The sequence below is a fragment of the Centroberyx affinis genome, unplaced genomic scaffold, assembly GCF_046629955.1.
Source record: "Centroberyx affinis isolate AG114_WGS23_722 - 3 ecotype Tasmania unplaced genomic scaffold, CSIRO-AGI_Caff_v1 ptg001251l_1, whole genome shotgun sequence".
In the NCBI taxonomy this organism is placed as follows: domain Eukaryota; kingdom Metazoa; phylum Chordata; class Actinopteri; order Beryciformes; family Berycidae; genus Centroberyx; species Centroberyx affinis.
Genome location: NW_027279762.1, coordinates 38739 through 52855, shown reverse-complemented (window position 1 = coordinate 52855; position 14117 = coordinate 38739). Strand labels below are relative to the sequence as shown.

The window sequence follows — 14117 nt, the reverse complement described above, 5'->3', positions numbered from 1 at the left end:
TTTTGAATGCAGGACTTTTACTTGTAACAGAGTATTTTTATACTGTGGTATTTCTACTTTTACTTAAGTAAATGATCTGAGTACTTCTTCCACCGCTGAGTTCTACTACTACTAATACTAGTGCTTTGTTTTGTTTCTGTATGTTTTATTTTGTTTGCACACTGTATTACATCCTTTTATTTATATATTTTTTGATTGATTGCTGATTAGTTAGATCTAGGTAAGCTTGATCTCTGCAAAGTCCATGCTTTGTGATGAAGGGCTTTATAAATAAATTTGACTTGACATGACTGCTACTACTACTAGAGAACCAGTGAGGATCAATCAGAGCTATGAATACTGAACCAAACCCAGCAGCTCGAGCTGGGAATCCACCCATGCCATGACGTCACGGGGCTCTGACAAGCTGGTGGTGCCGGAAGAAAAGATGGCGGATCATGAGGAGCAGCTATCCGACGAGGAAAAGGTAAGATGCCGATTTTTATCATTAGACGAACCCAGGTGGGGGGACGCTCGGGTGTGAATTTTGACTTGCACATGTGTCCGTCTGCCCGTGCAGTTTGGCGTCGACGGCGCCGTTAAAAGCGAAACGCCAGGCCTCGGCTCTACCGCTGCTGCTGCTGCTGCTCTTATTATTTTTAGCTCAACTTCCGCTCATTTGCGAATCTCAAACGGAGGCTCCTTGTACGGTCCTGACTCAAAATAGGAACCGTGTACATATTATAAATTAACCTAAGCTTACCTCCCACCCTTTCCACCGAGGGCACCCCCCGTTGAGTGGACCTGTCGGTTCTCCCCGGTGCCCCTGGTTGCTTGTGTTAGGGAAGTTTTCATGCACAGAAATCGCTTGCTAGCTTGTTGGTTAGCTTAGCCGTAGCCTGCTAACAGATAGCTGGCTTACTAACACGCCCTTTTCGCTGCTTGGAAATCTGCTGTGTTAGCCGCTTGTTCTGCTGTTAAACACACACACATTATCGCAGATGGTGGGTTATGTGATCGTTGTGTGCAAAGCAGAATTTGCCAAGCTGTATGACAACAAGCACCTACCACAAGCTAGTTAACTAGCTCTCTCGTCCATAGTGTTTGACAGGCAGTGGTGTGGTGGTGAATAAAAAGGTGGTGAACTATGTGCTCCAGTTGGTGAACATCATGAGCCAAACAACCACAGACATAAACAAATAGATGAAAGTTTCAGAAAAGCATTAATGTATGCTCTTTCCCTTAAAAGACCCTATCATCAACTACCTTACATCAGTTTGATACTATTTACTATGATGTATACCATAACGTATACTGTAATGTATCTTATAAACTTTCATGCCTGGCTAAAAATATAGGTAAACTCTATTCTGGAAATATAAAAGTGGGCAAACCTAGCTAGGCTGAGTTTACCCCCCTACATCCCTGGTGTTGGACAGTATTAGTAACGCATGGCTGTACATTTTTCATTTCCTGAAAAGAGCACACAGCACCTGCCCTGAGACGGTATTAGTGTTAAACTGGATGGATCTGGTCTCTTGAAGCTACTACCACTTCATCTTAATATAGCCTACTGATTTTGATTATTTATTAACTAACAGTGATTTTATTTAACTTAATATTCCTTGCACTTCCCTAGGTTTGTTAACTGGCCTTGCCTGATTGATTTGTCATCCAATAAGTTACTTATCACACAGTTCAGACAGACAACTAGCCATGGTTTAATTTTGTTTTGCTCCACATCAGCCTGAGTCAGAGGTTTATTAGGGGTTTGGAAGCACAGTAGCCAGTGGGTGTGGCTCCTTCATCCTCATCATCACACATGCATCGGCTATTACCTAACCAGTTAATTAGAGGGCTCGGGTGTGTAGGTGACTGCGGCCACTGTGTGATGTTGTGATGTACTCGCTTCACCATGAATAATGTTGTCAGATGTGTTTTCCACCTGAAGCTGTTTGATAGCTCAGCTCTTACTGTTATTGCTATGAAGAGGGCAGGAAACGTTTTTTTTCATCCACCAACCACAGTGATTTCCAAAATTCACAAGTAGCTTTCACTATTTGACCAGACAGTTTGATTTATGTTTTTTTTTTTTGAGGGGGGTGTATTTAGTATTTAGATAGTGGTGTTACTTTCCTGCCCCTGAATGTAAATGCTGTGGGTCCAAGTAGGCTACACAGATTACACATCTACCCATGTTGTGCTGTAAAAAAGTGCAGCATTTCCGTGCAAATACTGCAGTTGCGTTTTGCACTTTGAAGGCCGTCTCTCCAGTGCATTAGCTCAGAGCAATCAACCATCTGTTCCGGTCCCTCAGCCTGTTCATGCAGCTCAGAAGATGCCAAGGGAGGAAACAAACATTTTCATCTGCCTGATATGATGGTTGGTGCTTGGTTGGTTTCCAAAATTCACCACTTATTTTGACACTTGCAGCAGCCAAATATGATTTGTAGGATTAAAAAAGAAACTCTAAATGATGATTGGTGAGCTGCCAGTGACTGGTAAAGTGGATAAACTAGTCAGCCACAGCCAGAATGACCCAGCATTCAACTGGTGGCTTTTTCCCACCCTGGACGACATATCTCCAAACTTGCTTTCATGGGACACATCATCAGAGCTGTTTTCAGTCAAGCCATTTGAGCTTGATGGCAAGCCTGCATCTTAGTTGAATACACTCTGTCTTTGTCCCATGGGAATGACAGATTTCTGTCTTGTAGCTTTTGTGAGCATCAGTGTCACCCTGTAATTCCAAAAAAAGACCTGAAAGCTCCCTGATGGGGAATTGGTAAACGGACAGTCTCTTCCATTTGTAAATGATTTAACAGCTAGAAGAGTCTCCTCTCTGCCACAGATGCCAAGTAGCGTTCTTTTTTTCCCCCTCCGAGTGTCCTTTGGGTGCGGGCCTGCCAGCTTCTTGGTTACGGTAAAGCAACCACACATGGGGATCACAGGAGACTGGCATTACCCAGTCTGTTTGCTGTCAGCTTGAAAGATCTTGTATCTGGCCCTAACTCTGTAGTTTAGCACCCAGGCAGAAAACTTAACTTTTTCGTCCACCGGAAAGCCAAAGTTCACCAACCACTTTGACTATTTTACCATCCAGATGGATGCATTAGAACAGGACCTGCAAATATTGCTTGGGTACATGAAAAAGTGGCTGGCAAAGTAGACAAACTCACCAGCCACAGCCTAAATTTAAAAGCATTTGGTTGGTGGCAATTTCCCACCCTGTTTAGCACTACCTTGCACTTCTTGGTTGAGTCTATGTTAAGCCTTTGCACCAGAGGTTGAGTTTTCTCTAGCCATTTGAGGTTTGAATATGTCAAAAATCTGACATCTGTAAAGGAGCCGGAGAGTATGTGCTATGGTTCCTGTTTTAGAGAGGACCAGACATTTCTGTTAGTAATGTGACGGGTGGTTTGGTAAGAAGACTTAATCGCATGAAAAGGCTTTTAGTCTAGAGGGGAAGTAGGATGTTATATTTATAGACATAGTTCTCCGCAAGGTTTACAGACATGGTGGTGCTGAGGCGCTGTTAATGATATCCATTCATACTCATGTTGATCTGATCAGTTGTAAATTGGATGATTGGAAATTCAGTATAGTGATGCAGCAAATTAACTGAGTGGTGCAGCGGCGGTGTTGCACCATTTGGTTATAACTCGGGTGTTAGGCTTAGTTTGTTGGCGAGAGACAGCTTTGTCTACAGATGCAGTGAGTTGATGCCCATTTGGCTTTGTTAAAGGTTAAGTACGCTGAGTTTCACATGGTAGGCTGGACTACTTGTGGTAATGGAATGGCTGGTTGGGGAGACATTATTAACTAAAAATACTTGGATTGTACATAATGACTTTTTGCAAGGGACTGGAATAGTTTATCAGCTGTCAGGCGCACCACACCAGGATGTAGGATTCTCCAGCCACATGACTCAGTGCTTTCTACAACATTTTGTGTATTAATAAACTTTGTGGCTCACCCAAAGATCTTTCCATGTTTCAGTTTATTGCACTAAAAGTAGTAGATATAAGTTTGTCTGTGTGTGCGTACAAACTAGGTAGGGCACTAACCTGGTTATACCCTTGGTATGTAAGGGACTGAAGTGTAGTGCTGTCATAGGGTGTCAGCTGGTGCTGTGGCCTCGTCTTGCCCTCGGCCTGAAGCTGTTTTTGTGTGAACCGGCCATACAGCTTCAAGGGGCTCCACCCTCACTTTTAGTTACTATGTGATATGAGATAATCAATGTCACAACTGTGGTAATTTGCTCAGGCATATTGGAAATACAGAGAGCCGTTGTGAGGGGCACATCAATGCAATAAGTGCTTTTTTTTTATAGGCTACTGTCCATAGTATGTCCTGTACTGTCCCTTGTACCATGCACGCTGATATGTACTGTCTAGTCCTGTCAATATTTATCTGCACTAATGCCACCAAGACAAATTCCCCTACATTTATTGCACTTGCCAATAAAAGTGATTGTTACCTGTGGCAGCACTGTAACTTTGTATTCAGATATCATTTCACAGTTAGCTTGGATTAATCGTTTCATATTGAACCTCTCAGCGACATTTAGAAATTGTGTGGGTCAGCATATATTGCAATCTCCGCTGTGTGGAGGTTGTAATTTGCAGTTAGAGACAGTTTTCATTGCTTTTGATGTCGTCAGTGTGGTCGTGTAAAAGGCTTTGATCGATGTCTCTGCTTTAACAGTCTGTTAGTAAAACCCAATTGCCACAGAAAGAGAACGGCAGAGCCTGATTAAACAAGACAAGCCTATACAATATGCCCAATTATAGGTGCTGTTTTGTATTGACAGTGATGAATGAATGAATACAGTGTGGTCTGTCAACACTGCCAGGGTTAAGGGTTTGATTCCCACTTTGGCCACCCATGCTAAAAATGTATGCACTCAAAATGTATGCACTCATGGTACAGTAAGGCACTTTGGATAAAAGCCTCCACTAAATGGTGTGTATAAAATAAAGCCTGTCTAGACATTGTGGCTACACCTCCAGCTGGATCCATACATAGAATATGAGGCCAGACAAACACTTTTATCTTGTTTCTTGTTATATGAGACAGCAAGAGATATTCAGTAATATAGACCAAACTGTTTGAGGCTATGGGTCCCAAACTTGTTCATGTTAGGGACCCTGAAATAGATCTGCATTTAGACCACAGAACCTCATTTGATAAAGGCTTTTTTCCCACGGACCTCCACCGGAAAAGAGTTTTAGTTTTTAGAGTTTGCAGTATGTAGGGAGATAACAGCAAAAACGGCAAAACCTACACAGATTCATTTCCTTAAATTTTATCATAGTGCTAACCTCTAGTGAATGAAATAATAGTGAAACTAAAGTATTTCTCATTTTGCTGGGGAATGGTGGAAACCCCGTGGGATGCCCTGGGCATCCCTGGAGCCCAGCTTGGGGACTGCTGTCTTAGACCATAAGGCTAACAGAGTAGAATGCTGAAATTTAGTGGTATTTCCCTTTAAGTGAAGAATGCGAGGCCAGAGGAGTGCTGTCTGTACGTGCCTGCTGCAATGTCAGAGATCTGCAGATGAGGGATGAACACTGTGTGCCTTTCAGTCTAAACACCCTGGCACTCAGAGTACCAAACCCTGTGGGACCCAAACTGCTGCCCCGTTTTAGTGTCACTTACAACCAGTTAACGCCTCTACTCGAAATTTACCAAACACAGGATTGTACAACTTGTTTTTCACACATTTATTGCGTTGGATGGTTTTTCTCCACAGCAAACCCAACTGCAGAGGAAACTTGACTTTTCACCCCTTTAGAGATTTTCTGAGCGGAAGAACAACATGGAACAAGCCAGGAAGGAATAACATTTTTAGGTCCTGGAAGCACTCTTATCTGATGTAGTTATGGAAAGGCATGGAAAAGTCTTGCAATTTTACAACAGGGCTATGGTGGGAACCTACAAGCCGACTACACTCGAATATGATAGGGCTTTTTAAGAACAATTTCTTACCCTGCTTGACCCAGGAGCTTTCTTTAAAAGCCTAGTGTTGATTTGAAAAGACCAGTGGCTTTACGCTGCATGCAGGAGGTGGTAATGCAAAACGGCGATATTCCATACGCTGTATAGCAGGCTGCTAAGGGTAAAATGACACTGTACTGAACAGGCATGTTGTAAGGACGAATGGCTGGGCTGTAGGCTGAAGGTGACAGATGAACAAATCTGAGGCGGGCAAGGTGGCATCATTCAGGCTCGGCATCTAAGTGGCAGGGCAGCCTGTCCAGTATCCACACGGTCACAAGTTTGATCCCTGCCACAGCCCAAGGTGTCCAGCATGTGAGTTTTTTGTGTGTCTGAGGGATATGTGGGGCGGTGGCAGCCTAGAGGTTACAGAGTGTTTTGGACCGGTAGGTTGCCAGTTTGAATCCTTGAACCTGCCGGGAAAATTGGGGCAGAGAAAGTGAATGAGAAATGTTCTTCCCCCCCCTTCAAGAATAACTATCGAAGTTAGGGCTGTGCAAAAAAATCACTACAGCTGAGTATTGCAATATTTTTTCCATGATACTGTATAGATTTTCCAGCCCTGTATCGATACATTAAAAAAAATTATTAATGTTTTAAACGGATTTAAAATGTCCATAAATTTCCCTCAAATCCCTTTGAATTCAATTCGTTTTGACTCAATTTGTCTGCTGAGTTATCAATATAATGTGATGTACATATTAGACTACCCAGGTGGTACACAGCAAGTTGTATTTTCAGCTCTATTTTTAAATTTTCAGTAAATTATGTAGAGTATTGCAATGTATCGCAATATGTATCGTATTGCAATGTATCGTGATACGTATTGTATCGTGAGGTCCTTGCCAATACCCAGCCTTAATCGAAGTGTACTAAAGCCCTAATCACGGACTAAGCCAGTGAAGCCGCTCAGTGACCAACAGTAGAAGACTGGTGCTGTACTGGGAAGCTCCCAGGTGGGAATGTGTCAGCCTGTATGAATGTGAAGCAGGGCAGTGTGGGAAATTAGCGTGGTGCTCTGGAAAGTACACGCACTGTGTAATATGGTGACACAATTGCTCTAAAAATGTAATGATCTTTGCTGATATGAAAATCCACCTCAATGAAACAACAAGCCTCTGCTGCTGAGAGTATTTTCCTATTTAACATTAGACAATGGCCCTTCAAGTTGAAGTTCATTTATTTCTATAGGCCTTCATCACCTGCATGTCTCAAAGGACTTTATATGTAACGCAAACTTAAGGAAGCAAAACAAACTAAACTGCTGAAACTAATGATTATTTTCATTGTCAATTAATCTGTCAATTATTTTCTCGATTAATCGATTAGTTGTTTGGTCTATAAAATGGTGAAAAATGTCAATCAGTGTTTCCCAAAGCCCAAGATGACGTCCTCAAATGTCTTGTTTTGTCCACAACCCAAAGATATTCAGTTTTCTGTCATAGAGGAGTACAGAAACCAGAAAATATTCACATTTAAGAAGCTGGAATCAGAGAATTTTGACTTATTTTTCTTAAAAACCTTTTTTTTTTCTTAAAAAAAATTACTCAAACTGATTAATTGATTATCAAAATAGTTGGCGATTAATTTAATAGTTGACAACTAATTGATTAATTGTTGCAGCTCTACACAATAGCAAGTATTAGCAAGACATAGCAAGTCTACCTATCCTACATAGCCTAACCTACCTGGCAGCACCAGCCTTGAAGCATACAAGGAAAAACTCCATTAGGAAAACTGCATTAGGAAAAAAAATGGAAGAAACCTCGGGCGGGCCAAGTCAAAGAGGGATCCCCCACTGGGACGTCTGAACGTGCAATAGGTGCCGGGACATTATTATTTCTTCAATTTAATCTTGAGCAGACCCGCCGCCGCCTCCTCATTTTGACCAACAGAGGAACACTTCTAGTTAGCCTACGGCTAGCTGACAACCCACCTCTTCTCTCTGCCTTCATGCAGAGAGAGGAGGAGTTATTGGTATATTATTTCCCCCCATCCCTAATATTCATTGACATCAGACTCCGTATTGCTTTTAAACTTGGCACTGTCTGCCATTGCATCTCGAGGCGCCAAGGCCCTCTTTATCCCAGCTATCCTGGATATTGAAATGGAGGCATGCCAGGAGAGAGGATCAAACTCTAGGGGATGATGCAGCCTAAAAACGCCCGCAGGCTAGTAAATATTGCCTCCCTTTCTTCCACCTACGTTTTTTTTCTTTCTTCAATGGATCTGGATTGGTCTGATAAGATGATTCTGATGCCAGGATTAGGGCTGGCGTTGTTTTAACATCGGTGGGTGTCGTTTGGGATAAAGGGTGCTCCCTAAGAGGGTGTAGGGTGGGTGGGGTTGGTGTTGGGATGGTGTGGTGGGAGTGTGTGTGTGTTGGCGCCGGGGGGGGGTTAATATGGGAATGAATATACAGTGACTAAGTTGAAAAAAGAGGGACCAGCTGGTGTCTAGGCCAAGAGAGCACAAAGACATGAGGATCCCACACTGCAGGGGGTCTCCATGTCTCACGTTCTCTTTGTTGGTGTTTGTGTGTGAGTGTGTATTAGCCCCAGTATTAGGCCTGCTATTCCAGCTCCTTGGTTAGTCCATGCCTACGTGCCAACTCCTCAGCCCCCCCCCCCCCCCCTCTCTCCCACCCACCCCCAATCCCCCAAGAATCCTCCAGAAGATTAGGGAATTGTCTGTGTTGTGTGAGCACAATGAAAGCAGAATGGCAGATGAAAAGCCGTTGTTTGGATCTGAAGAAAGGCTCTGTCCAAGATGATGATGGTGATTGAGTGTCAGATTTAGATAACACACACACACACACACACACACACACACACACACACACACACACACACACACACACACACATACACATACACATGCACATACACACCCACCCACACCAGCTACTGTCAGCCTCTCTGCTCTCTCTGTTCCTGTGAAATGACCAGTCCTTCTGTTCCCCCTGCAGCCCAGGACTGTGTGTGTGTGTGTGTGTGTGTGTGTGTGTGTGCATGCACGCGCCTGTCACACTGCCTCTCTCCCACACAGCAAGCCTGCACAACTCAGTGGAAAACTGAAATCACAGTATTGACGACTGGAGTTTCCAAATTGAAACAGGCTGAAAGTTGTCTCAGACAGACGAGATGTGGACATCTAGCGGTCAGAGAACCGGTCCCGTAACTAAAAGGTCGCAGGTTTGAGCCCCACAGGAGCTTCAGAAACAAATGTGGTATGCCATGTGGTGTTGTCGAGAACCTCAGGCCTAGAAATGAAGCGGCGTAATGTCACAAATCTCATTTTATTCAAACTGAATAAATCCCAAACATCATTTTATTCAAACTGTACAAATCCCAAACATCAGCCGTCATCTTGTCACCCCATTTTTGGAACAGATTTTGGACGCCGAAAAATATATTATGTTGAAAAAGCTACATTCATGTGTATTACAGTTCATATCGCAATATTGAGCAAAAATATCGTGCTGTGAATATGGTGCAGCTGTGCTCCACAGCGCAGCATCACTAGTTTGGCATTGACTGATAATTCAAGGTGGCTTTTTTTGACAGTAGTATCAGTTTATGTCATTTAGATGTTTATTTAGATTCAATTTATTCACAAAGTATAATTCATGTACAGGAATTTGTCTTGATGGCATTGGTGTATGGCATTGGTGTAGGGACATATTAACGACTTGGAGAGTAACTGTATGTATGGACAGTAGGGTTGCAGTGTGAACCATTTTAACCAGTTAGAGAGACCATCACATAATTAAAGGGTCACATGTCCGATCCCCACAACAGCCACTGTGTCCAACAACAGTCTGTCTGTCCTAGCCTAGTGATTTTTATTGTTAGTGGTGATGATAATGATGATAATGACTTGGCAAGATGGGGAACACTTCAATTAAATCTTATTGAAAAATGTCCAGAATCCCCCCAACAGGCCCTAGATATTGTTAAAATGCATTATCTAGGCAAACATACATGCTGAGTTTTATTTGACAGCGTCCCAGCAGTGAAGACGATCAGCTAGTTAATAAAATTCCCTGCGGAGCCTCTTTGCCTCAGGCCGGGCCCTGCGTGGTTCATGGTGGCAGGCCGATGCTCGGGGCTAAGCCCAGGTCTCAAAGCTCAGTGTCCCAGCAGTAAAATAGACTCACCATGCATACAAACACCCAACCTCCTCACGGTGTCACAAATGCTTTTACTTTGGTGGCAGGTAAAAATTGCTTATCCTTAGCCAGTCTGTGTGTCAAGTTCAGTTTCCTCCCTTTCCATAAAACCATTTCACCAGACATCCACTCTGTCTGCCTCGGTGCAATTTGACAGGTAGGCTAATGGGTTTCTGCTGTGGTTGTCAAACTATGGTGAGTGGGGAGGCTATGGAGTAGGCAGACGTTAACTGTGGTAAAAACAAATCTATTAAATATAAATACATCTATTTGTAAGTTACTTCTTAAAACAACACAATACTTTTCTAATGTGTTGTTACTTAAAATTAATAGATTTAGTGAAGTGAAATGGTAGCAAGTGAAATAAACAGGGAAATGTTGAATTTGATATGTTTTCCAAGACTGCTCCTGTGTTTGAGCAGCTGGTCCCATCTGATTGAAATCATGTTCACAACACAGTGGGGTAAGACAGTATTCTCACCACAAGGAGTGAAGAGTATTTCTGAAAAACTGGGTCCAAATTACATCAATCAAAGCCATTTTTGTCTCTGGGAAGGCTCTCTGGAGAATCCTTCAGCAACCGCAAAGACGAATCCAAACACTGCAGCAGAAAGCTGTTAAAGCCATGCATGAAACGGGCTACTTCCTCATGTAATGTTTGCCACACCGTGAGTCTCTGTTACAATGCTCCTCATCACTATTTCAGTTTGGAAGGCAGGCTGCTGTAGTGGAAATTGGACTGTGTGGAGTTTTCAGATTTCTGTGAAGCTAGTTGCTATTCATGAAGAAGCAGCTGGGGACCACCACTGCCTCTGTTGTCAAACTGCCCATTTACATTTTGCATTTACATCTTAGGCGTTTGCGATACTTGACTGATGCCTGAAGCAAAACTCTTTTTGCTTGCCAAGAAGTCAGCTGTACAACAGTCTGACGCCGGTAGGGATTCAGCGTTTTGCTCAAGAACACTTCAGCAGCGTAGATGCTCACTGGGGCTTGAACCTGGATGTTGCAGTTGAAGCACGGTCTCCCTACTCGCTGTACCACCTTGCTGCCAAAGTATAGCCAAACAGAGCATCACCAAATATCCCTGTGACCCCAGAGTGACCTTGTATGGTAAAGAAACGGGAAAATAAGTAAGAGCCAGGGAAAGAAAGTGTTTTTATTCAGTTTGTTATGTTTCACCCCGGTGTTTGCAAAGGAGGATGTAGGCTGTTGTCTCACTGCATTATAGGAAGTGCTATGAGGTACTTAGGAAGAGGAAGTGTTACCCCCTTTTTTTTTTTCCACAGCTTTTAACAGTCAAGGCTGAATGCCTTTATTATCTCAGAGAGCTTTCTTCTCCTTGTACTCTGCTACCATCCTCTAATGGAGTATCACTCTCCTCCTCATTCTGTCAGAGGGAGATGCATTTTAGACCACATCCCACCACTCCACCGTCACCATCATCTCCTCCGCTCTCCAGACACCTTAAAACAGTTAGGATGGTTTTGCTGTCAGGTTTGGTTGTAATAGCATCCCTGTCCATTCCTATCCAGCCTTTACTGGCCTCTCCCTCGCTGTAGGGCTTTGAACACTAAAACTCTAAAACACTAGAACTACTAGAAGAGATAGTACAACTAGTATCTCTAATAATAATGATAATAATAATACTGCCAGACAAAATGTTACAATAGAATCAGTTCAGGTTAAGAACTTCTAGTATTGATCAATTCTACAATATATATGTAATTAAACGCACCGTATCATAACCCTCATATCAGAAGTGGACGACACTGACCATTTTTTAATAAAAGTCCAATATCTGCTCAATATATTGGCAAAAGCTGTGAAAAACCAATATATATTGATGCAACCCTAATTATTAATAATGCAATGCTGGCATATCAGTAATACTGAAACATTTCATTTCAATAAGGAAGTCCAGTGTGGTTTATAATTGTCAAGCTGTTGATGCAAGATGAAAAACAGTGCAGTAAAATAGTTTTGTTCCTCATCGTGTCCAATAGTCATGATTGATAATCGTGATCACAATATATAGTAAAATAATCAGGATTATTATTTTAGTCATAATCGGCCTTAACTGACAGAAAAAGGTCCCAGGGGGATGAAATGGGACGTGGCCATTAATGGAAAATTCTGGTTATTTTCAGCCTGTGCATTATTTTCCTAGTTTTTGTCGTCATGACAATCGGTTGTGTTCAAATTTACTTACTTCACTGTAGAGTTTGACGTAGCTTCAGTTCACTGGTGTCAAATACACGAATACTGAGTCAACAGTTGAACCCAAAAATCGATTATGGTAAAACACATCCTTTCAACACTGTAACACCCACACTGCAGTTAAACAACAATATTTCCTTCCTTCTAGTCTTCCTGACCAAGCCACATCAGAATTATCACCTAAAAAGTTGATGATAACCCTAAACCTCAGCTTTAAACCTAGCCTTAACCTCACTGGAGGCCTTACACCTATCCTTACTCTAAATGATTTTTGAAGACTGATTTTTAGAATTTGTGGCTTGTCCAGGAAGTGTAAACCCTCTTCCTGGCTCCGGGTTTGGCTTCATTCAATCACTGTCACTTCACTGAAGCTGTGAATGACTGAGACTGAATCAGGGGAGTCTGCAACAAGTACTGTGTGTGTGATAGACACACACACACTCACACACACACACACTGAGCTGCTGCTGTGACATGACCTGCAGAGCCTTGTGGCTGAGTTCAAGTTTTGGAAATAAATTCCGGTATAATTAATTTCAGTACAGATCAAAAACAAAAACAAAACAAACTGCAGTGCCACAGTGAACATACAGTAGTACATCATTATTGCTGTCAAATATTAACCATTAAAGTTTACAGGACAGGAATAGCATAGTGTTATGTTGTGATTTCCAATGAGCATACAGTACATCCAGAGCCCAGAAATAATTACAGTGATGCTGCAAAAGTTTAAGTCTATTAATAGACTTTATTGAAACCAGACCTGGGCATAGAGAGTTGAATAAGGTGTCAGATATTTTGAACTAGTTGAGGTGAACTCGATTTGTCATTTACACAGCCTCATAAATGGACACATCAGTCACAAAATAAAGCAAGTTAAATGCTCTTTATGGTTTTTAACGATCCAAAATGTATTTAACTGTGAGTTGATTAAGTTCTGAATAAGATACACAGGCAAACAGGTAGGCAGATGGATAGTTGGGATATATAGGCAGGTTGATTGTGATGGATGGGTAGATATCTAGGTAGATAATGATGGATATACTGTAGATGCATAAGAAGATAGTTGGTAGGATATCGGGTAGGAGGTGGTTAGATAGAAATGCAACAGCAGCAGGAGATGCAGCATAGTGAATAGGGCTGAACGATTTTGAAAAAAATATCTAATTGCGATTATTTTGACTGATAGTGCAATTGCGATATGATTTGCGATATTAGAGGGAATGATCATTTTTACATCATTATTCTCATTTTCATTGAAAAACGTATTAAAATGATTATGGTGTGATTTTTGCTGGGATCTGTACCAAACAAAGATGTTTTCTTAAGTCTGTAGAATATGATGTGTAGGCCAGGACATCTCTGCAGCACCACAATATTTAATTTAAAATGGTATTTTGACACACATTTCGTCTTTAACAAATATTGCGCCTCCTGCGATTTGAAAATTGCAGTAGGCCATATTGCGATTTCGATAAAATTTTTATTAATTGTTCAGCCCTAATAGTGAATATCCAAAAAATAAATGAATAACTACAGAAGCAATACTCTGATAAATTGGCTAATTCACACCATTATATCAGTAGATATTTCACAGTAATATTCAGAATGTTTTGTCGTTCGTTGGCCACGTAGCCTTATTAGTTCACACCAAACTACAAGCTGTCATTATATTAGGCCATGCTGTTGCTGGACGATTTGTTTGGCAGCTGTAGTGAATGTATTTAGCCTCCCAATCTGAATCAAG

The 14117-nt window shown here is 41.9% G+C and overlaps 1 protein-coding gene across 1 annotated transcript in view; it reads left to right on the top strand.

Annotated features, from left to right (window-relative positions):
• Positions 1–399: 399 nt before the first annotated feature.
• Positions 400–14117, top strand: part of LOC139648730 (F-actin-capping protein subunit alpha-2) — a 30964-nt gene continuing 17246 nt past the window's right edge. The window contains exon 1 of the mRNA XM_071524945.1: positions 400–466. Coding sequence (XP_071381046.1) covers positions 428–466 — 39 coding nt within the window. The 5' untranslated portion in view covers positions 400–427. The remainder of the gene's footprint in view (positions 467–14117) is intronic.